This window comes from Geotrypetes seraphini, chromosome 6, assembly GCF_902459505.1.
Source record: "Geotrypetes seraphini chromosome 6, aGeoSer1.1, whole genome shotgun sequence".
Classification (NCBI taxonomy): Eukaryota; Metazoa; Chordata; class Amphibia; order Gymnophiona; family Dermophiidae; genus Geotrypetes; species Geotrypetes seraphini.
In genome coordinates, this window is record NC_047089.1 from 63022660 (window position 1) to 63045970 (window position 23311).

Here is a 23311-nt window from a genome sequence, read left to right on the forward strand (position 1 = left end):
CAGTGAAAGATAAAAAAAATGCCACAAGAAAATTCGTTCAGTATGTCTTCTTTATTTTTCCATTTTGTGGTTCCAGTAGTTACCATTTATTTATGTCTTGAAGCCAGCTAGTCACATTACTTAACTTCACCCAAGTATTCAGAAAACAGGCTAATTTCTATTGCCAAAACATCTATCCCAGCAGAACAGGGACAATGCTATTTCACTGTCGTAGTGTTATTCTATATTATAGCCATATGCTTGTGTTTAGTTTCCTACATTTTTCATCCCTCTACCCCAGGATGTTCCTGTCCTTTCCTATTACCATTATAATTTCTCTCAGCTTCCTGCCATTGACCTGCAAAAAAATAAAGAACTATCTGCTGTCAGACAAATGAATTTTCAGACCCTAAGGCTGTCCCCTTTATTATGCATGTGCCTGCATGCTTCTGAGAGCGCTCTCATTTTGATAATGCATCCTTTGTTACACTAATACAGATGCTGACAAATCCTCATTGTACTATATCACAGGTAAGTGCAAACAGTTGCCTTGAATTTCTATAGGATTCAGAGCTGTGCATGTCTTCATAGATAAGTGAAATTTTAAATGATGCAACATCTTGTACTAACAAAGCATAGAAGCTTGATAACACACAATCTTTTAAGATTGCTACATGACAAATGCATTTCTCAGTCAGTCCTGGAGGAATTTTTCAAACACTGATAATGTTGAATAAACTTTCTACTCTTCAAATTATATCAATGTTACCAACCAGCGGTGGGTTTGCCCACAGAAAGCCATATTTAATAACAAAGTGGAGAAAAAGTCTCAAGTACTTTATTAGAGAGGGTAATCAATACTGATTTTTAGCTGCTCGCTTTTTATCAAATAAAGCCTGACAAAATGGCAAATATTTATCTTCCACTAGTTATATCCAGCCTAAACGTCAATCTTGCTTCTAAAATGGTAGGGGCTGGATTCACTCTAATCCCCCTCTAATCGCTGCTTATCTTCAAGGACGCCTCAGCCCCACCACTCCACCGCTGTAATGACTTGCAACCACGCGAAGAATTATGTGGTGCTTCATCATTGGCTGCCCATTTAGATATCATTATTTAATTTTACTACTATTTTTTAAGTGGTTCATTGATTGCTTCTTAAAGTAATAAATACTCATAAATATCATAAATATAAAGTGCATTTATTGCATGCAGTACTTATCTTAGTCTCAGCCAAAACCTGTGAGTCAGACCCGACATGTTTCGCACCGCTAAGGTATTGTCTCAAGGGTCTCCCTGTATATTAAAGAAAGGAAGCTGTAACACCAGATCATGTGTCGCTGCCTTCTCAACAATATTTACAACCTACTTCATGCATCCATCTATGTTATAGCAAAAAGCTCACCAAAGTCGCCGCTGTCATCCGACTCCAACTATACTGTGAGAAAGATGGTGGCGGCAGCCCTCCCCGAAGATTTAAATCCCTACCTTGTAACAGATTTCCCCGCCCCCTGTGCCTCGTTCGTTAGAAAATTTTCCCATGATAGCACACTCACGAGGGATGACATTGGGCCAACGATGTAACTTTCAGAAATATGGAGTTACACAGAGGGAGGTGGGGGGCTACCATGTGGCATGTGGGAAATGCCAATGGTGCTCTTCCATGATTCAAGGGGATATGTGGAAGGTTCCGGGCAGAGAAGTCAAGATCAATTACGGACTGCAATTCGCAGGACGTCATCTACGCGATTGTCTGTCCCTGTGATTTGTTATACATAGAGCGGACTAACAGGAAGATACGGGTGAGACTAACTGAGCACAAATCGCGTATAGTCAACAAGATAGCTCAAACTCCTTTGGTAGAGCACTGGCACAGACATAAACATACTATAGAGGAATTGAGATGGCGTGTCATAAATGTAGTTACCGGGTGGGAGGGGGGGAAAGATCAGAGAAAATTAAATGAGAATGAACAGACATATATTTTTATGCTGGATACGATTGAGCCACGGGGGTTTAAATAACGAAATTGAATGGGTTTCAATGATTGGATAAAATTCGAACGAATGAGGCACAAGGGGCGGGGAAATCTGTTACAAGGTAGGGATTTAAATCTTCGGGGAGGGACGCCGCCGCTATCTTTCTCACAGTATAGTTGGGGTCGGAAGACAGCGGCGACCTTGGTGAGCTTTTTGCTATAACATAGATGGATGCATGAAGTAGGTTGTAAATATTGTAGGGAAGGCAGCGGGACATGATCTTGTGTTACAGCTTCCTTTCTTTAATATACAGGGAGACCCTTGAGACAACACCTTAGCGGTGCGAAACATGTCGGGTCTGATTCCCAGGTTTTGGCTGAGACTAAGATAAGTACCGCATGCACTACATGCACTTTATATTTATGAAATTTATGAGTATTTATTACTTTAAGAAGCAATCAATGAACCACTTAAAAAATAGTAGTAAAATTAAATAACAATATCTAAATGGGCAGCCAATGATGAAGCATCACATAATTCTTCCCGCGGTTGTAAGTCATTACAGCGGTGGAGTGGTGGGGCTGAGGCGTCCTTGAAGATAAGCAGCGATTAGAGGGGGATTAGAGTGAATCCAGCCCCTACCATATTAGAAGCAAGATTGACGCTTTTTATCATAGGCATCAAAAAATTCCACTTGCAAAAATGTACATTTCAAATAGAAACTAAGCCCACTATGTGGAATTTGTAGATGTTGATTGCTGTTTTTCATAGTGACTTAAAGTAGGAAGTTTGATTCTTTTTCCATTGTCATTCTAGTAGCCTGCATGATCACTTTTCAGCTTTTAGAGCTCTTGTGTACCAGGGTATAGGTTTTGTGTTTTCCAATGTGTTGCAACACAGAGGAGCAGTTGAGTCAAGTGTTTGAGTTATGATGCAGTTCCATAGGTTGATCATTTCAGTGGGGTGTTCCATGGTTTTTCTAAGGTGAGTAGCGACTGTGGACCAGAATTGAGTGAATTAGCTTTATAGGGGCACAATGGAAGGTGCTCCCCATATAGAGGTTAATGAAAGAGAGTAAGTAGTGGTCTGACGAGAGAACTGGTACACATTTGATGTTAAAGGTAATATGTTGAGGGCTGGTTGCTATGAAGTCTAGTGTATGTCCTTTTCAAGGTCTCTTTTTGCCTTCCTTATTAGTGCCTTGCATTTGACTTGCCATTCTTTGTACTGTTTACCATTATTTTCAGTTGGGGCCTTCTTCCACTTTCTGACGGATTCTCTTTTAGTTCTAATAGCTTCCTTCATCTGACTTGTCAACCATGCCAGCTGTTGCTTGGTTTTCCTTCCTCCTTTTTCAGTCTACTCTGGGTTTCCAGGATGATATTTTTGAATAACATCCACACCTGATGTAAATTTTTGACCTTAGGTAAAAAAGAAACTTAGAAGAGCAGCTGCATTCTCCTCAAGTTATCATAGTCTCTTTTTTTAAAGTTAAATGCTATTGTATTGGATTTCCTGTTATCAAGTGGTCCCCGGCACCATTATCTTCCGTACCAATTCATGAACTCCACTGAGAACTAGGTCTGGAATTGCTTCACCTCTTGTCAGTTCCTGAACCAGCTGCTCCATAAAGCAATCCTTGATTACATTAAGGAACTTTCTCTTTCTAGCATGTCCTGATGTTACATTTACCCAGTCAATACTGGAGTACTTGAAATCACCCATTATTATTGTGTTACGCAGTTTATTAGCCACCCTAATTTCTGATATTATTTCAGCATCTGTCCAGTCATCTAGACTGTAGTAAATACATATCATTATCCTTTTTCTCTTTTACGCATGGAATTTCTACCCATAGGGATAAGAACATAAGAATATAAGAAGTTGCCTCCGCTGGGGCAGACCAGAGGTCCATCCTGCCCAGTGGTCCGCTCTCGCGGCGGCCCATCAGGCCTAATTGCCTGAAGAGTGATCCTGACTAATTTTGTAACTGCCTCTAATCCTATCCCTAATACCTACCTCTACTTCTATCTGTACCCCTCAATCCCTTTGTCCTCCAGGTATCTGTCCAGACCCTCTTTGAAGCCCTGTAGCTTGCTCCTGCCTATCACATCCTCCGGTAGCGCGTTCCATGTATCTATCACCCTCTGAGTGAAGAAGAACTTCCTGGCGTTTGTTCTAAACCTTTCCCCTTTCAATTTTTCTGAGTGCCCCCTTGTACTTGTGGTTCCCCGTAATTTGAAAAATCTGTCCCTGTCTACTCTTTCTATGCCCTTCATGATCTTGAAGGTTTCTATCATGTCTCCTCTAAGTCTCCGCTTTTCCAGGGAGAAAAGCCCCAGCTTCTTCAGTCTGTCACTATATGAGAGGTCTTCCATACCCTTTATTAGCTTAGTTGCTCTTCTCTGGACTCTCTCAAGTACCGCCATGTCCTTCTTGAGGTACGGCGACCAGTACTGGACACAGTACTCCAGGTGCGGGTGCACCATTGCACGATACAGTGGCAGGATGACTTCCTTCGTCCTGGTCGTGATACCCTTCTTAATGATGCCCAACATTCTGTTTGCCTTCCTTGAGGCTGTGGCGCACTGCGCCGACGCCTTCAATGATGTGTCTACCATCACTCCCAGGTCTCTTTCAAGGTTACTCACTCCTAGCGGAACGCAGGGAGAGGGGGGACATGATTGAGACATTTAAATACATCACGGAACGTGTCGAGGTGGAAGAAGACATCTTCTTTCTCAGGGGACCCTCGGTCACAAGGGGACATCCATTCAAACTCAGAGGAGGGAAATTCGATAGTGACATAAGGAAGTATTTCTTCACAGAAAGGGTTGTAGATCACTGGAACAAGCTTCCAGAGCAGGTGATCAAGGCCACCAGCGTTATTGACTTTAAGAATAAATGGGATGCCCTAGTAGGATCCTTACGAGGGTCGAGTTAAGGAACTAGGTCATTAGTACTCAGACTTAATGGGGTGGGTCAGTAGAGTGGGCAGACTTGATGGGCTATAGCCCTTTTCTGCCGTCATCTTTCTATGTTTCTATGTTTCTATCCCCCCATTTTGTAAGTGAACATCGGGTTCTTTTTCCCTACATGCATGACCTTGCATTTCCCTATGTTGAAGCTCATTTGCCACTTTTTGGCCCACTCTTCCAGCGCTGTCAGATCTTTTTGGAGATTTTTGCAGTCCTCCTTGCTTTCAACCCTGCTGTATAATTTGGTGTCATCCGCAAATTTAATAACCTCACATTTTGTTCCTGTTTCCAGGTCGTTAATGAATGTGAGGTTATTAAATTTGCGGATGACACCAAATTATACAGCAGGGTTGAAAGCAAGGAGGACTGCAAAAATCTCCAAAAAGAGATTTTTGCAGTCCTCCTTGCTTTCAACCCTGCTGTATAATTTGGTGTCATCCGCAAATTTAATAACCTCACATTTTGTTCCTGTTTCCAGGTCGTTAATGAATGTGAGGTTATTAAATTTGTGGATGACTCCAAATTATACAGCAGGGTTGAAAGCAAGGAGGACTGCAAAAATCTCCAAAAAGATCTAACAGCGCTGGAAGAGTGGGCCAAAAAGTGGCAAATGAGCTTCAACATAGGGAAATGCAAGGTCATGCATGCAGTGCGCCACAGCCTCAAGGAAGGCAAACAGAATGTTGGGCATCATTAAGAAGGGTATCACGACCAGGACGAAGGAAGTCATCCTGCCACTGTATCGTGCAATGGTGCGCCCGCACCTGGAGTACTGTGTCCAGTACTGGTCGCCGTACCTCAAGAAGGACATGGCGGTACTTGAGAGAGTCCAGAGAAGAGCAACTAAGCTAATAAAGGGTATGGAAGACCTCTCATATAGTGACAGACTGAAGAAGCTGGGGCTTTTCTCCCTGGAAAAGCAGAGACTTAGAGGAGACATGTTTCGGCTCCTGTAGAATGTTCAGTCTATTCAATTCAAGGCCCTCCTTAACATATAACAATATGTCTCCACCAATTCGATCCACAACTACCACTGCGATATAGTTTGTACCCTGGTATGACAGTGTCCCATTGGTTATCTTTCTTCGAACGCCTCTCCCAACATGAGGGCATTCTGGCCCTATGTATATGTGTGAGGAGGAAGCAGAAAGTATATGTTATATCTTTATGTGTGTGTGGGGGGAGAAGCAGACTTGTTGGCTGGGGAGAGGGCTCAAATTTAGCTATGTGTGGCCTTAATTTATACACGGGTCACACCAATTTTGGCCCTTTTTAGTCCCAAAACTGTCCTCAACAAGATCAACTTATAAATGAGTATATAAGATATTTACTGCAGTAAAAAATAATTTTCGATAATTTGTTTTCAATATCTATGTCATTAGTTTCATGGAAGTTATTGAGTTTTATGGACCCCTATGCGTTTACAAAAGATAGATAGCACTAGATCCAATAGATGCTGGCATTGTAGAATAGAAGTTGGGACGTTAGATCATTTAATTTTTTTTTGTCCCTGCGTAAATGCTTTTTGGAAACTAATTTGGCCCCAAATTAATAAATTATTAGAAAACAATGTAGGACTCTCATATGACACTATATTATTTGGTACAGCAATGAGAACTCAGAGTCCGATTTCTGCAAATAATAACAAGTTATTATTAATATTGACAGGGGTCGCCATGCAACAAATTACTCAAAATTGGAAGGATTATACTAAATTAAATTATACATTTTGGTGGAACTCAGTTTGTCATATATATAAAATGGAAAAGGTATTAGCGTTACAACAAGGGAATCTTCATAATTTCAAAAAAATTTGGGAACCATTGACTAATTATTCTAATGATCAGATATCTTAGCACATTGTTAGTAGATATAGAGGGGTGGGATGGGGAATGTATATCATATGAAATAGGAATTTTGACAAAAGGGGGGGATTTATTTTATATTATAAGAAGATTTGTTTGTAAATACAAGTGTCATATGATAATTGATTATAATATGTTTAATTCACTTGTTGTAAAAATTCAAAAATGAATAAATAAAATCTTAAAAAAAAAAAAAAGAAAGGTTAAAACAATTGATCCCTATTTAAGTGTCCCACTCCACTCATAATTTTAAGAACTTCTAATCATGGCCCCTTCTCAGCCATCTTTTCTCCAAACTAAAGAGCCCTAACCTGTTTAGCCCTTCAGTTCAAGGCGCTCTCGCTTTCACTCTGAGCTCCCTTCATTCAGATCTTCAGTGCCAGTCTATTGGATCCTGAAGACTCTTTTCATGAGAGAAAGTCCAAGAGGTGAAAAGCAAGAAGCCTAATCAATAGGAAGAAATTTGAGCAATGTTCCCACTTACTTTGCCACTTTCCTACCCATCTTTATTCCCTGTGCCTGTATATGGTATGGTCTGAAACTTATCAGAATACTTGTGGCCATTGTACAGAGTGCATATTTCAGCCTGGAGAATTTACCTACAAAACTGTTTAATAACCTGAGTAAATTCCTCTGAAAATCGTCTCATACTACCTCCTGTTTATATCCTTTCAAAAGTACTAGTCAGTCAAGTATTATTTCATGGTTTTTTTTTTCTTTTGTTTGCAATGTAATATGATTTAGATTTTTCTAGGTTGATATCGTTCTGACACATCATTTGAAAAAAAAAAAAAATTCACTCTTTGGGATTGCCCACACTTAGCATTTATGATAATACTGAATGATTTTCTAATTCCTGGAAAATACCCTCAATAAGAAATAGCTAAGTTATTAAACTGTACTGAATTTCAACATAAATGACTCACTGAACAGATGGCAGCAGACAGAAGGAGAAGAAGGAAGTGAATGAGTGGTAAAAACATTCATCAAACATAAATTGCTAATCACAGTGGGGGAAAGGCAACCATTTCCTGTTTCCACACAACATCAGACAATTCCCTGCCTCATCTCATGCTTCCTGGCACAAGTTGTAAACATACCCACTGTCAGGAGCTGCAGAACACAACTGTATATTAGGTACAAGTACAACGTACAAGTTTTACCTTCTTCTATCAAAAAGGACTCTAAAGTAAGAAAAGTGCTTGAAGTAAAATACATAATTAAAGGTATCATGAAAAATATAAAAATACATTTTAACTTTTAACACTCAATGAGCGTCAGGAGCAGCGCGGGCCATTCAGCACGGATCTCTGCGCTAGAAATTGCTATCGCAGTTTTGTAGAAGAGGGGGTTAGTTCATAATGGATTATAGAACTTACTGTCAATGCCCTATCTACACTGAAAAATGTTTTCTCCAAATAATGACTTAGCATCATTTTTAAAAGAAATAACTTTTCATTTGATGTAATAAGATAAGACTAAATTGATAAAATGTGAGAGATATTTCCAGGATTTTATGTAAGTAAGCAAAACTGATGTAAGCCAAATATATGCCATAATACATAAAAATAATACAGCATTAACAAGGAGCATATGCGCTTTTCAGCAGGGATCATGTGGGTGAATTATTATTAGGGGCTGCATATTTAGGGACCCTTTTACAAAGTTGCAGTAGGTACTCCTGCACAGCATATGTGATGCAGCCCATTCAATTCCTAGGGGCTGCGTCGCATTTGCTGTGCTACTCACTACTGAGGCTTTGTAAAAAGGGGCCCTTAATGTGTTGACATGATTAACAATTTTACTTGCGCTAAAAATTTTAACCTAACTGCTCCCCTCCATCTCCCCTCATTCTGGCAGCCCCCTCTCCTCTGAACACTCCTTCTCCCTGCCTCTTGCAACCTTCAAAACTTGCTTTTACTACTGCAGTGAAAGCACATTGCTTCTCACCCAGCTCGAAGCTTCTCTCTGTAACAATGGAAACAGGAAGTTCTGTAAGAGGAGGTGGAACTTCCTGCCATTCCTGCCAACTTGACTCAAAGCCGGGACTTCCTCAGAGTCGTTGGTAAGAGATGGAAAATCATCAGATCAGACACAAACAGCTGAGCTGTTCACACTCTTTCCGTCACTGAAATAGTACTGCAATAGGATGGGAGAGTGAAAGCTGCCTGCAGCCAACTGCTCATGTGAACTGCGGGGGGCCTCTGTAAAGCTCCGCGATTAACATGAGCAGTTGGCTCTATGCAGGCACAGGGAAAGGAAACAGCCTGATATGCAGCTATCCATTCTCTCCTCTTCTTGCAGTACAATTTCAGCTGGGGAGAGGGAGTAAAAAGCGCAACAGCTGCTGGGGTGGATAACAGGGGAGCTATGCAAGGCAAGGTGATTGTGTTCACCCTTAGAAGCAGGACGGAAGGAGATTGCAAAGCTTTGTAAAGTGCTTGAACCATGAAAATTTGCCACAGAACACCTCACTGGCAAGAAATGTGTTTTAAACCCTGATAAACTGTTCTAACCACATTCTTTGGCTTAACTATTCTTTGATTTAAAAAAAATATTTCCTTCTGTCTTGCAGTACGACCACATATACGTGCGTCATGTCAAATATGCACAATATATGCATGTCGCATCACTGATCGTGGCTGAACGTAATACATGCACCCGCAGTTCAAGCACGCACAACATACGCACATCTCAAACTGAGCGTGGCTGAATATAATAAAAGCATCACGCCCAATTCACCTGCAGTGTAGTGACTGTTAAAAATGAGTGAGATTTTGCAATACAAGTATGTACAGTACTGTATTTTCTATTAAAGTTTTTGGGATGTGGAACGGATTGTCCAAGTTTCCATTATTTCCTATGGGGAAATTCGCTTTGATATAAGAGTGCTTTGGATTATAAGCATGCTTCTGGAATGAATTATGCTTGCAAACAAGGTACCACTGTATTGCCATGTAACTTCATTGTGTCTTCTGGTTTTTGTAATCGATTCACTCTTACCTGATCTACACCATTTTGTAAACCTCAATCATACCACCTTCCCCCCCAACAGTCTCTTTTCCAAGCTGAACAGCACCATCCTCTTCAGTCTTTCCTCATACGAGAGAAGTTCCATCTCACTATTCTTTGAACCTTTTCCAATTCTGTGATAGAATTGTGCACAAGGTGAAGACATACCATGAAGCATTACAGAAGCATTATAATATTCTTGGTCTTATTTACCATCCCTTTCCAATAATTCCTAGCATATTATTTGCTTTTTATTTTTTTTTGCTGCAGCCTCACACTAGACAGATTTCAGTGCAATCTCTACAATGACACCCACATCTTTTTCTTGGGTGCTGGTTCCTAAGGTTGACCCTATGTAACATGTTTATTAAGCTTAATATACTGCTAATGCTGGAATACTGGAATGCTAATCAAACAATTATCAGAAAATAATATGGAGGCTGCTTCAAGGTATCTCTGTACAAATACAAGATCAAGTTTTTGTATGGACATTAGTAATAAAAAAAAAGGTTAGCTTGTGAGACCTGCAATAGGAAAAAGTGACTAAAACAACAAATCAAAATGTTGAGACTGGCTAATTTTTAAATAAAAGGATCCATAAGTAATCTGAAAAAATTACATTTGAACTTCTGTAACATTTTCATTTTTCCACATAAAAGGATGGTGTTTGGACTGTTGTATTATAAATTGTTTGTTCTAACTATTCATTAAAATCTCATTTCTTGTTCTGGTGACTTTAATCACCTTTTCCCAGAGATAGTCAGATATCTTGACTCCTTAATCAGAAAGGGTTTCTTCACTCTCTGGAAACTCAGATCCATTAAAGCTTATTTCGATAAGTCGACATTCAGAACCGTGGTCCAATCCCTCGTACTAAGTTACTACTGTAACATCACCTACTTAGCCATTTCCCCAAAAAATATGCGACGTGTATAACTAATGCAAAATGCAGCAGTCAGATTAATCTTCGGACTAAAGAAATTCGATCATGTATCACCCTACTACCGGCAGTTACATTGGCTACCAATGGAAGCACGCATAAAGTTTAAATTCGCCTGCTTCTGCTTTAAAGCGCTAAACGGACTTGCTCCTAAATACATAAAGCACAGTTACTTACCGTAACAGGTGTTATCCAGGGACAGCAGGCAGATATTCTTAACACATGGGTGACGTCACCGACGGAGCCCTCGGTACGGACCTTTTTAACTAGAAGTTTCTAGTTGGCCGCACCGCGCGTGCGCGAGTGCCTTCCCGCCCGACGGAGGAGTGCGTGGTCCCCAGTTAGTATAAGCCAGCTAAGAAGCCAACCCGGGGAGGTGGGTGGGACGTAAGAATATCTGCCTGCTGTCCCTGGATAACACCTGTTACGGTAAGTAACTGTGCTTTATCCCAGGACAAGCAGGCAGCATATTCTTAACACATGGGTGACCTCCAAGCTAACAAAGAGGGAGGTGGGATGGTTGGCCATTAGGAAAATAAATTTTGTAACACAGATTGGCCGAAGTGTCCATCACGTCTGGAGAATGCGTCCAGACAGTAGTGAGTAGTGAATGTGTGAACTGAGGACCAAGTGGCCGCCTTGCAGATTTCCTCGATGGGCGTGGAGCGGAGGAAAGCTACAGAAGCAGCCATAGCTCGGACCCTGTGGGCCGTGACAGTTCCATCCAGTGAGAGACCGGCCCGAGCGTAGCAGAAAGCAATACAGGCAGCAAGCCAATTGGAAAGTGTCCGTTTGGAGACAGGACGACCCAAACGGTTGGGATCGAAAGACAAAAAGAGCTGAGGGGATGTCCGGTGAGCTCTGGTACGATCAAGATAGTAAGCAAGGGCACGCTTACAATCCAGCGTGTGCAACGCCTGTTCCCCAGGATGCGAGTGAGGCTTAGGGAAGAAGACGGGCAGCACAATGGACTGGTTAAGGTGAAAAGCCGAGACCACCTTGGGAAGGAATTTAGGGTGGGTACGCAGAACAACCTTGTCATGGTGAAAAACAGTGAAAGGTGGGTCGGCAACCAGTGCATGCAGTTCGCTAATCCTCCTGGCAGAGGTGATGGCAATTAGGAAAAGCACCTTCCAGGTAAGAAGCCTGAGCGAAGTTGTGGCAAGAGGCTCAAACGGAGGTTTCATGAGGGCTGAGAGAACCACATTCAGGTCCCAGACGACAGGAGGAGGTTTGAGAGGCGGTTTGAGATTGAAGAGCCCTCTCATAAATCTGGAAACCAGAGGATGAGCCGTGAGGGGTTTTCCGAGAATAGGCTCATGAAACGCAGTGATGGCACTGAGGTGGACTCTGATGGAGGTAGTTTTGAGGCCAGCATTGGACAGTGAGAGCAAATATTCCAAGACAGTTTCCACCGCTAAGGAGGTGGGTTCCTGACGATGCCGGAGACACCACGAGGAGAATCTGGTCCACTTCTGATGGTAACATTGGAGAGTGGCCGGTTTCCTGGAGGCGTCCAAAATGAGGCGGACCGGTTGAGATAGATTCTCTGGAGAGGTCAGCCCGAGAGAAACCAAGCTGTCAGGTGGAGCGAAGACAGATTGGGATGCAGTAGAGACTGATGCTGCTGCGTAAGTAGAGTAGGAAACACAGGAAGTAGAATGGGTTCCCTGGAGCTGAGTTGGAGCAGGAGTGAGAACCAGTGTTGGCGAGGCCACCGAGGGGCGATAAGAATCATGGTGGCGTGATCCTTGCGGAGTTTGGACAAGGTCCGCAACATCAGAGGAAGTGGAGGGAAGGCATACAGGAACCGATCCCTCCAATCGAGCAGGAATGCATCCGGAGCCAGACGGTGAGGAGAGAAGAGTCTGGAACAGAATTGGGGCAGCTGATGATTGTGAGGTGCTGCAAAGAGGTCCACCTGCGGAGTGCCCCATCGAGCAAAGATGGATAGCAGAGTCGGAGGGTCCAACGTCCACTCGTGAGGTTGAAGGATGCGGCTGAGATTGTCGGCCAGAGAGTTCTGTTCGCCCTGGATATAGACCGCCCTGAGAAAGAGATTGCGGTCCGTGGCCCAGGTCCAGATGCGCAGAGCCTCCAAACAAAGGGGGCAAGATCCGGTGCCGCCTTGCTTGTTTATGTAGTACATGGCGACTTGATTGTCTGTGCACAGGAGGAGGACTTGAGGGCAGAGAAGATGTTGGAAAGCCTTGAGGGCGTAGAACATGGCTCTGAGTTCCAGGAAATTGATGTGATGACGACGCTCCTGTGGGGTCCAAAGTCCCTGGGTGCGTAGATCTCCCAGGTGAGCTCCCCACGCGTAGGGGGACGCATCTGTGGTGATGATCATAGAGTGGGGGGGCAGATGAAAGAGTAGACCCCTGGAAAGATTTGAGGAGTTCAACCACCATTGGAGAGATTGCTGAAGAGATGATGTCACAGAGACGGGATGAGAAAGAAGATCCGAAGTCTGTGACCATTGGGTGGCGAGAGTCCACTGAGGCGTACGAAGGTGGAGACGTGCCAGAGGAAGGACATGCACCGTCGAGGCCATGTGACCCAGGAGGACCATCATCTGTCGGGCAGGAATGGAGGGATGCATGAGCACCTGACGGCAGAGATGGAGCAGGGTCCGCTGGCGATCGGAGGGGAGAAAGGCCCTCATCAGCGTGGTGTCCAGAACTGCTCCAATGAATTGAAGTCGCTGGGTGGGAAGCAGATGCGACTTGGGGTAGTTGATCTCGAACCCCAGGAGGTGGAGGAGAGAGATGGTGTGATGAGTAGCTTGTAGCACGAGTTGAGATGAAGGTGCTTTCACCAACCAATCGTCCAAGTAGGGGAACACCTGGAGGTTGTGAGACCTGAGGAAGGCCGCTACCACTATAAGGCACTTGGTGAAGACCCTGGGGGAGGAAGCGAGGCCGAACGGTAGCACCTTGTACTGATAGTGGTGGTGCAGTACCTGGAACCGCAGGTAGCGGCGAGAACTCTGATTGATGGAGATGTGAGTGTAGGCCTCTTTGAGGTCCAGGGAACATAGCCAGTCGTGTTGAGAAAGAAGAGGGTAAAGCGTGGCAAGGGAGAGCATTCTGAACTTCTCCTTGACCAGACACTTGTTGAGATCCCTTAGATCGAGAATGGGACGGAGGTCTCCCGTCTTTTTGGGAACCAGGAAGTAGCGGGAGTAGAATCCCTGACCCCTTTGATCTGGAGGTACTTCTTCGATGGCGTTGAGAAGGAGGAGGGATTGAACTTCCCTCAGGAGGAGGGGGGTTTGAGATGAGTGTGAAGCAGACTCTACGGGAAGGTTGTCTGGTGGAAGAGTCTGGAAGTTGAGAGAGTAGCCGTGGCGGATGATGTTGAGGACCCACTGGTCCGACGTGATGACTTCCCAACGGCTGGAGAAAATGGTGAGACGACCCCCGATAGGCTGTGGAAGAGGCAGTGAGGGAGGATGACTGGCTATGCCCTGGAGAGAAGAGTCAAAAGGGCTGAGACTGTTTAGCAGGCTGAGGCGGCTTAGAGGGTTGAGTGGCCTGAGATCGAGCCTGGGCATGGTGCTGCTGTTGACGAGGTCGCCGAGATTGTTGGGGGGGCGGATTGAGTGGCCTGGCTGAGAACCTCCGCTGGTAAGAAGATTGAGGCCGATAGGGTCGAGCAGGCGGAGCCTTCTTTTTAGGCTTGATCAAGGTGTCCCACCTGGTCTCATGGGCCGAGAGTTTCTGGGTGGTGGAATCCAGGGACTCTCCAAAGAGTTCATCCCCGAGACAGGGGGCGTTGGCCAAACGATCCTGGTGGTTGACGTCCAGGTCGGAGACTCTGAGCCAGGCTAGTCGACGCATGGCTACAGCCATGGCAGAGGCCCGAGAGGTGAGCTCGAAGGAGTCATATATTGAGCGGACCATGTATTTTCGCATCTGGAGAAGACCAGAGATGTGTTGTTGGAATAGCGGGACCTTGCGTTCAGGAAGGTACTTCTGAAGGGTAGACAGTTGTTGGACCAAGTGTTTTAGGTAGAAAGAAAAATGGAAGGAGTAGTTGTTTGCCCTGTTGGCCAGCATGGCATTTTGGTAAAGCCTCTTGCCAAATTTGTCCATGGTCTTACCTTCTCTGCCAGGAGGGGTAGAGGCATAGACACTGGAGCCCTGGGTCTTTTTCAAAGTGGATTCCACTAAAAGGGACTCATGGGGCAATTGAGATTTGTCAAATCCAGGTATAGGGATGACCCGGTAAAGGTTGTCCAGCTTACGGGGGGCTCCCGGTACCGTGAGGGGAGTTTCCAAGTTCTTGTAGAACGTTTCCCGTAGGATGTCATGTACGGGAAGCTTGAGGAACTCCTTAGGAGGTTGCTCAAAATCTAAAGCCTCTAGAAAGGCTTGAGACTTTTTCGAGTCAGATTCTAGTGGAAGGGATAGGGCAGCAGACATTTCTCTCAGAAATTTAGTGAATGAGGACTGCTCCGGTTTAGAGGTGGCATCGGGTGCCGATGGTTCCTCATCAGATGAGGAGGGATCCTCCTCGGTACCGAGGGGAGTCTCCTCCCACAAATCAGGGTCTCTGACCTCTGGTGCATGTCGAGACACCGGGGTGGAGGGCGCGGTGTGGCGAGTCTTGGACAAAGACTTACCAGAGCGCACTGAAACGGTACCAGGGGAGGACGATCGGCGTCGTTCTCGGTCCCGAGAAGAATGCCGTACCACCTGGTGCCGAGAAGGATCCACATTGGTCTGAGAATGAACCACCGGATCGGCGTGAAGTTGTTGAGCCGAAAGGATCGGCATAGAGGTGTTTACCGGTACCGAAGGAGTGGACACCGAGGGCTCGGTGCGGGGCTCGGGCCGGTCTGGTACCGGAAGGAGCGGTGCCAGGATAGAGGGTAACAGCTGTTCAAGTTGTTTCTTCAACTGTTCCTGAAGCTGAGCTTTGAGAATGACCGAGATACGGTCATCTAGGGGTGGCATCGGAACCGCTTTCTTTTTCTTCGGTTCCTTGGATGCCGCTCCACGCCCCGGCGATGAGGAGGCCGATGACGAGGCACTCACCGATATCGGGGCGGAGCGTTTGCGGGACCGGTGCGATGCCGGTAGGGACGGTGTCGCCACCGTAGCTGGAGGGCGCTCGAGGGAAGAGGAAGGCTTCTTAGCCGGCTTACCTGGCGCCAGAGACGCCGATGTGGGGTCGGGCGGTGTCGAAGTAGACGGTGCCGATTTCTGTGGTACCGCTGTCGATGTCGAGGAGTCCATCGCCGACTCGGTGCCGAAAAGAAGAGTTTGTTGGATTCTTCGGTTTTTAAGCGTTCGTTTTTGCAGAGTGGCACAGCGGGTGCAGGAGTCTGCCCGATGCTCCGGACCCAGACACTGCAAACACCAATTGTGTGGGTCAGAAACGGAGATCGGGCGTGCACACCGCTGGCACTTCTTAAAACCGACCTGCGGGGGCATGAAGGGGAAGATAGCCTCCGCAAAATCGAAGTCCGAGGCCTGTATAATGGCAACAGGCCCCGCCGGGGCAAAAACGAAAGAAAAAGGAAAAATGAAAGTTTTTTTTTTTTTTTTTTTTTTGCAAATCAAAGAAAAAGTAAACCCGAAGGTAAAGAGAGAAAAAATTAGGAAAAAAACGCGAGCGGGAAGGCGAAAAAGTGATTTCAACGGCCGTTGAAAAAATACACACGTCTTCTTCGCTCCGCGGAAACGAAGAAACTGGGGACCACGCACTCCTCCGTCGGGCGGGAAGGCACTCGCGCACGCGCGGTGCGGCCAACTAGAAACTTCTAGTTAAAAAGGTCCGTACCGAGGGCTCCGTCGGTGACGTCACCCATGTGTTAAGAATATGCTGCCTGCTTGTCCTGGGATAATTGACCTTTTCTCCTTCTCTGCCAACAGACACAAGAGAAGCTCTCATTCCTACTTCGTTTCCCCCCCAGTTAGAGGTTGTAAACTGAAAAAACACCATGAACACCTTCTTTCACATCAAGCAGCATTGTGGGGTACAGACCTAGATCAACTGCTTTCGCCCAGAATTCAGAAAACGTCTAAAAACTCAACTGTTCCTAAAGTATCTAGACAACTGACCCACTCATCTTCTTTCTCCTCCATAGTGATTCCTCTGTCCTATTAATCTCTTTCTCCTCAACAACGCATTTCCGGTCCTATTAACTCTCCTCTTCCCCCCTCTTAAATTCAATCAATTTGTACCTCGCTTAATCTATTGTAAACCGCATAGAACTTAACGGTATTGCGGTATATAAACTGTTATTATTATTATTATATCTTTACTAATTGTGGCAAATGGACTCAAAAATAAATTAAATAGATTGTAACAAAGCTGAGTCTTGTGTAACACCACAGGACAATTTTTGCGACTGAGAAATACAGAACCTGACAAAATTATGAAAATTATTTTGTAATTGTCTTTCAAAAGTAAAACAAGCATAATAACTGAGCAAAAATACTCATACAGAAAAGTACGATTATATCAATATATAAAGATTAAGAATAGAGAATAACTCCTAAAGGGAAATAATTTCTAAATTATATATCCAAATCCACAAAATAAGTAATCATATTATGAAAATATAAAGAAATTACAAAAAAATAGAAAAGAAAGGCGGATAAGTACTAGGCTCCTTAATATCTAACTCTGTGATTGTCTACCTATCCCTTTAAACAGGCACTAGAACACTTGTCCAGATACAAAATATGGTTACATTCACTCAAATAAAAACAGGTACAATTCAATTTTCATACTCCAACAGGCAGTAGCATTCAAAACGAGCCCAGATCATCATTATTTGCTCTGCTAGTTGGCTTCAGTCTTATTGGTTTAAAAATCCTCTCATCAAAAAACTACTGCCAAACATTTATTCATATCCTGAGCTCAAATGGCATTCAATGACCTTATAATTATAGAGAAGACTAACACTTATAGAGAAGACTAACAATTATAGAGAAGACTAACACTTCATATTATACAGTCCCACGAGGCAAACCAGAAATTGCAATCTATTCGCATATCCAAACATTACCGGCTGTAAATACAAAACCTTTCTGGATAGAACTTGTACCAAGCAAACAAACAACACTGGCTGGCCAACTACATAAATGGAGCTAGATTGACCTAAGTCACCTTTAGAAAAACCATAAAAACTGTCTTATTCGACAGATATGTCACCTAAACATCAACTACACCAAACACTAATTCCAATTCTTTTTTTCTAATATGTCCCTCCTGATAAATTCTAAACAAACTGTATTATGTAATTTCGCCACTTTATCTAAAAGGACCCCTCTGAAATTCTAAACAAACTGTATATTGTAATTGCTGCTTTTTAAAATTCTGTAACTGTAATTGCTGCATTTTAAGATTCTGTATACTGTAATTTCACTAACTATCTGCATTTTGTAACTCGCTGATTGTCCAGCTCTCTTCAGTTGTAAACCGCCTAGAAGTCACGCGATTATGGCGGTATAGAAGAATAAAGTTATTATTATTATTATTATTATTATTAACACTTGTGCTGGTAATTGCGCCAGCTGAAAAGAAAATATACTTAAAGATCTAAACTTTACAATGGATTTACATCGGAATTTCAAGAAAAACAAAGCTCTCAATTGGACAAATCCAGGACAAGGCAAAAGAAATCCCTCTTCATTTGAGTCTCTCTGGTAATATCTGGGAAAATCTTAAATTTAGTATTAAGAAACAGTCCATCGTCTCACATCAAATACAGCTAAAAATCTTGAAGACTAAAGTAGATAATAATTAACGGCCTCTTTTACAAAGCCGCGCTAACGGACCCGAAGCCCATAGAGATTTAAAGGGCTTTGGGGCTGTTGCTGCACGGCTTTGTAAAAGAGGCCGTAAACCTGAGTTTGGAAAATTAAAACCAAAGAAGTGAGCATAAGAGAAACAGAGAGAATATTAATTAGAACTGCATTTCTGAAATAGGCCGTTGAAATTAAGGGCTCCTTTTACAAAGGTGCGCTAGCGTTTTTAGTGCACGCACCAGATTAGCCCGCGCTACCCAGAAAACTACCACCTGCTCAAGAGGAGGCGATAGCGGCTAGCACCCGTGGCAATTTAGCGCGCATTACGGCCCTAACACACCTTTGTAAAAGGAGCCCTAAGGCTGTTTATAGCTATTTTGCATGCTGTTTTAGAATCTTTTTTCAATTTGTATTTCTTATCTTTCCATTACTTTTTATTCTTTATTTGGGGCTGCATTTTGATGAAAATGTGTAATCACGATTAATCGTACAACTAATAGCACAATTAAAGATATGTTATTTTTGTTCCCACTGCAGTTTCTTGGGACTCTGCGTAATGGAAGGCACAAGTTGCTGCAGTGGGGAAAAAAAAATAAACATACTTTAATTGTGCGATTAGTTGTGATTAAAATTGTAATTGAAATACAGTCCTAATATTAATATGCGATTCAAACGTGAAAATTTGGAAAATCAAGTTCGATCTACTAATTTGAGATTGATCATTTTCCTGAGGGTCCCTTTAAGGTTACCTAAGGAATTATTGATACAATATACAGTGGTACCTTGGTTTACGAGCATAATCCGTTCCAGGATCATGCTCGTAATCCAAAATGCTCGTTTTGCAAAGCAAAGTTCCCATAGGCTTTAATGCAAACTCAGAAGATTCGTTCCACAACCGAAGTTTGCAATGGTGGCCCAGGGGTGAGTACCTGCCTGTGGGAACTTCACAGTGATTCGAAAGTGGTGCCTTCCTTGCCTCGGGGTCCCCATGCGACTGCCCCTCCTGCTTCGACGATGCCTCTGCTGTCCGTCAGCGCTCTCCCGGCTCCCATCTAAACCGGTCGCCATCCTGAATGAGCATGAGCGCGACTTCTCTCTCCTCTCCTAAGTCAGCCACTCCCCCGACAACATGCTCACCACATACAAGGACGTCCTGCGCGTGTTGTCGGGGCAGCGGTTGACTTGGGAGAAGAGAGAGGTGAAGTCGCGCATGCTCATTCAGGATGGCGGCCGGTTTAGATGGGAGCCGGGAGAGCGCTGACGGACGGCAGAGGTATCGCCGAAGCAGGAGGGCAGTCGCATGGGGACCCCGAGGCAAGGAAGGCACCACTTTCGAATCACTGTGAAGCTCCCACAGGCAGGTACTCACCCCTGGGCCATCATTGCTGAGTGCTCGTTTATCGGGGCAGTGCACGGTTTATGAGACAAAAGTTTGCTGAGTGTTTTGCTCGTCTTGCATAACACTCGCAAACTGGTGCACTCGTAAACCGAGGTACCACTGTACTCGTATGACTCAAATATTAAAGTTACCATCTATTAATCTACTACTGATTGCTCAAACCTGTTTTCTACCTAAAGCTACGAAAGGGACAGATGATGGTACTCCTCTTTCATCAAATTCATTGCATGCGAGTATTTCTGATATTCTAGAGCAGTGATTCTTAACCTTTTAAGTCAAGGACCCCTTTAAGAATCTGATAAAAGCTATAGACCCTCTTCCCCAGAAATATTCACATAAATACACACAACTTTGCATGCAATGGATATACTCCCTCCTTTACAAAGCTGCACTAGCATTTTTAGCGCCGGCTGCAGCGGTAACAGCTCTAATGCTCATAGAATTCCTAAGAGCGTCCAACTGTTACAGCCGCGGATGCTTTGTAAAGGAAAGGGATAATGCACTTTATCAAGATTTTATTGTCTCATATATACAGTAGATGACATAAAAAAAGTATTATTAAACTTTAAACAATCTAAAAAAAAACCCCACTCCTTTTTTATACAAAAAGTAATGGCCACTCAATTATGAAATGCAATCCTTTTGTGCAAAGTAAAACAGATCTACTACTACTATGTTTTCTACTACCTTTACTACTACATCTACTCTCTCGTTATCTGCGAGGAAAATCAACAGTGCCGGGCTGTATAGTGAATATAAATGTTATCTGACCCTCACAGACCCCCTGAAACCCGTCCATGGACCCCATGTTAAGAACTCCGGTTGTAGAGACATTTGACTGATATGGAAACTCAAGTAACAAGTTTATTTATATACCGCTATATTACTCTTTAGCAAAATTCAGTGGTATACAATATAAAAACAAAAAAGGAACACCGTTATTTGGACAGATTAAAGCCCCATTAGCCACCCCAAAGAATGCCCAGTTAAAAAACCCCCCACTAAAATCTTCAAAATAGTACTAACACAGCCACTTGAAATACTCCCAAACTATCCTTCCTCTAATTCAGTCCCATAAGCTTGCTTAAAGAAGCAAGCTTTTAAACGTTCTCTAAACTGGGGTAGGGATAATTCCTCTCTTAGATCTTTCGGAAGACAGAGTTCCATATTACTGAAGCTATTTTGAAAGTAACTTTTGCTTTAAAGTCAGAGACTTAGTACTTAAGCCTATTCTTTAAATTCAGAGACGTACTGTTTCTTAATATGAAAGTTTGTTCAGACAAGAACACCACAAATCAACCCAAAACTGTACTGTTAATTCCAAAGCTAAGGCATGACAAACAGCAAGAGCTGTTAGTAACACTATCCAAAATACTGTAGATTCACTAATATACAGTAGTGTCTGTACTATGCCCTATACAGAATCTAAATAAATAGGATGTAATACAATAACCAGTTTCATGAAGGTAATTAACTGCTGTACTATTACCTTTTCTGAGTTGACCTATTGGGTCAGACCAAGGATACTGGGCTAGATGGACCCTGTTTCCAACAGTGACCAGTCCAGGTAAAGTGATAAGATTTCATGCTAGTTAACCACAAGAATAAATAGTGGCTTTCTTCAAGTCTACCTCAGCAGTATATTAACTTTTTCTCCAGACATTTGTCCAAATCCTTAAGCCCAGCTTTTACCACTTATTCTGGCAAAGAGTTCCACAGCTTAATTTTACATATTGAGTGAAAAAAATATTTCTCCTGTTTGTTTTAAACGTGCCACTATGGAGTATCACCTAGTCCGGTACTTCTCAACTCAGTCTATGGGCACATCCAGTTAGTCATAATAAACATGCATGATATAGCTTTACATACCAAAGCAGTAGTGCATGAATCTGATACATATTCATTGTATGGTTTATTGTTTCTTGATATACCGCCATTTTCCAACACATGGATCAATGCAGTATTATAAATATTAATTTGGGAAAGGAACTCCATATATAGTGACAGGAAAGAAAACACAGAAGCAAAAAAAAAAAAAAAAAGAAAGATATATATATATATATTTAATCTCATCTCCCCGGGCATCAAAGCAGATGATAATGCAAAACCTAATGCCCTTGGGGTGCACTTGGGGTTGAAGCTGTAAGAAGATAGATACAGAGAAAAAGCAGATGCTATAATAGGCTATGCATAAACTGAACTGGGTCACCAAAAGCCTTGTAAAAAAAAAAAAAAAAAATCAAAGCTACCTTAAATTTTTTAATACTCCTTCACATTGAAGATACGAGGGAAACAAATTCCAGAGCATAGGGCCATAGAAAAGAGAACAGAATTGCTAGTTAATGCCAAACTAGTAGAGCAAACCAAAGGTTCAAAAAGCCTTCAGTCCCATGTTAGCCACCTAACACAGAGTGGGAAGGATCTGGGAATGACATGGGTGGTCAGAGGTGTGCCTAACTGAATTACCCACAACCCCTCGACACCCACTCCTGAGGTGGCAGCAAGTTTGCCTACGCTATCATCAATCATGGCAGCAAGCATATGGATCAGTACCATGTGCTATCAGTTAGGCACACCTCCGCCCACCCATGTCATGACCAGATCCTGGCCACTCTGCATTAGGTGGATAAGATGGGATTGTAGGCTTTTTGAACCTTCGGTTTGTTCTACTAGTTTGGCATTAACTAGCAATTCTGTTCTCTTTTTCTATGGCCCTTTGTGCTGGAATTTGTTTTCCTCATATCTTCAATGTGAAGGAGCATTATAAAATTTAAGGTAGCTTTGATTTTTTTTTTTTTTACAAGGCTTTTGGTGACCCAGCTCAGTGCTATTCAAAGCCTATTATAGCATCTGCTTTTTCTCTGTATCTATCTTCTTCTCTTTCCTGTTTGATTTATGGAGTTCTAATTCTTGTTTTATTCTTATTGTACACCATTTTGATGACAGAATGATGATATATTAATAATGAATAAATAAACATACTGCTTTGTTACTAGTCTTGCACTGCACGAGATCATCAGCCTGACCACAAAACCCCTCAAGCTTGAAAAATTGCTGCTGAAACTTTAACTTTGCTAGAAATCAAGAAGCTTTCAGATTGGTAACAAAGTAGAAAATCATCACCACCAGACAGGTATTGGGATACGACTGAGTTTGGTTTAATTGTTTTAAGTCGGTACTTACAGACTTCCATGCAAGGCATTCCATGATTTGATGCTCACAACGTTCCAGATGCTTTATCATTGCTTTTGATAGGCTGCTTTCTACTTTAATAAAGCTTTCTATCACCTTGTAGAAGTCAAAGGCTTTCAAGTCAAATACATAGAGTATCCATGGAAACGTCAAATCTGTTTCTGAACTGCTGCCACCACACTCAAAAGCACTTCCTGAAAT

At 43.0% G+C, this 23311-nt stretch overlaps 1 protein-coding gene across 2 annotated transcripts in view; it reads right to left on the reverse strand.

The window, feature by feature from the left end:
- The window catches only part of RB1 (RB transcriptional corepressor 1), a 382409-nt gene that overhangs the window by 207420 nt on the left and 151678 nt on the right, over positions 1 to 23311 (reverse strand). For both annotated transcript variants that reach the window (XM_033948118.1, XM_033948117.1), the window contains one exon: positions 23102 to 23304. In XM_033948118.1, the coding sequence (XP_033804009.1) occupies positions 23102 to 23304 (203 nt within the window). The remainder of the gene's footprint in view (positions 1 to 23101; positions 23305 to 23311) is intronic.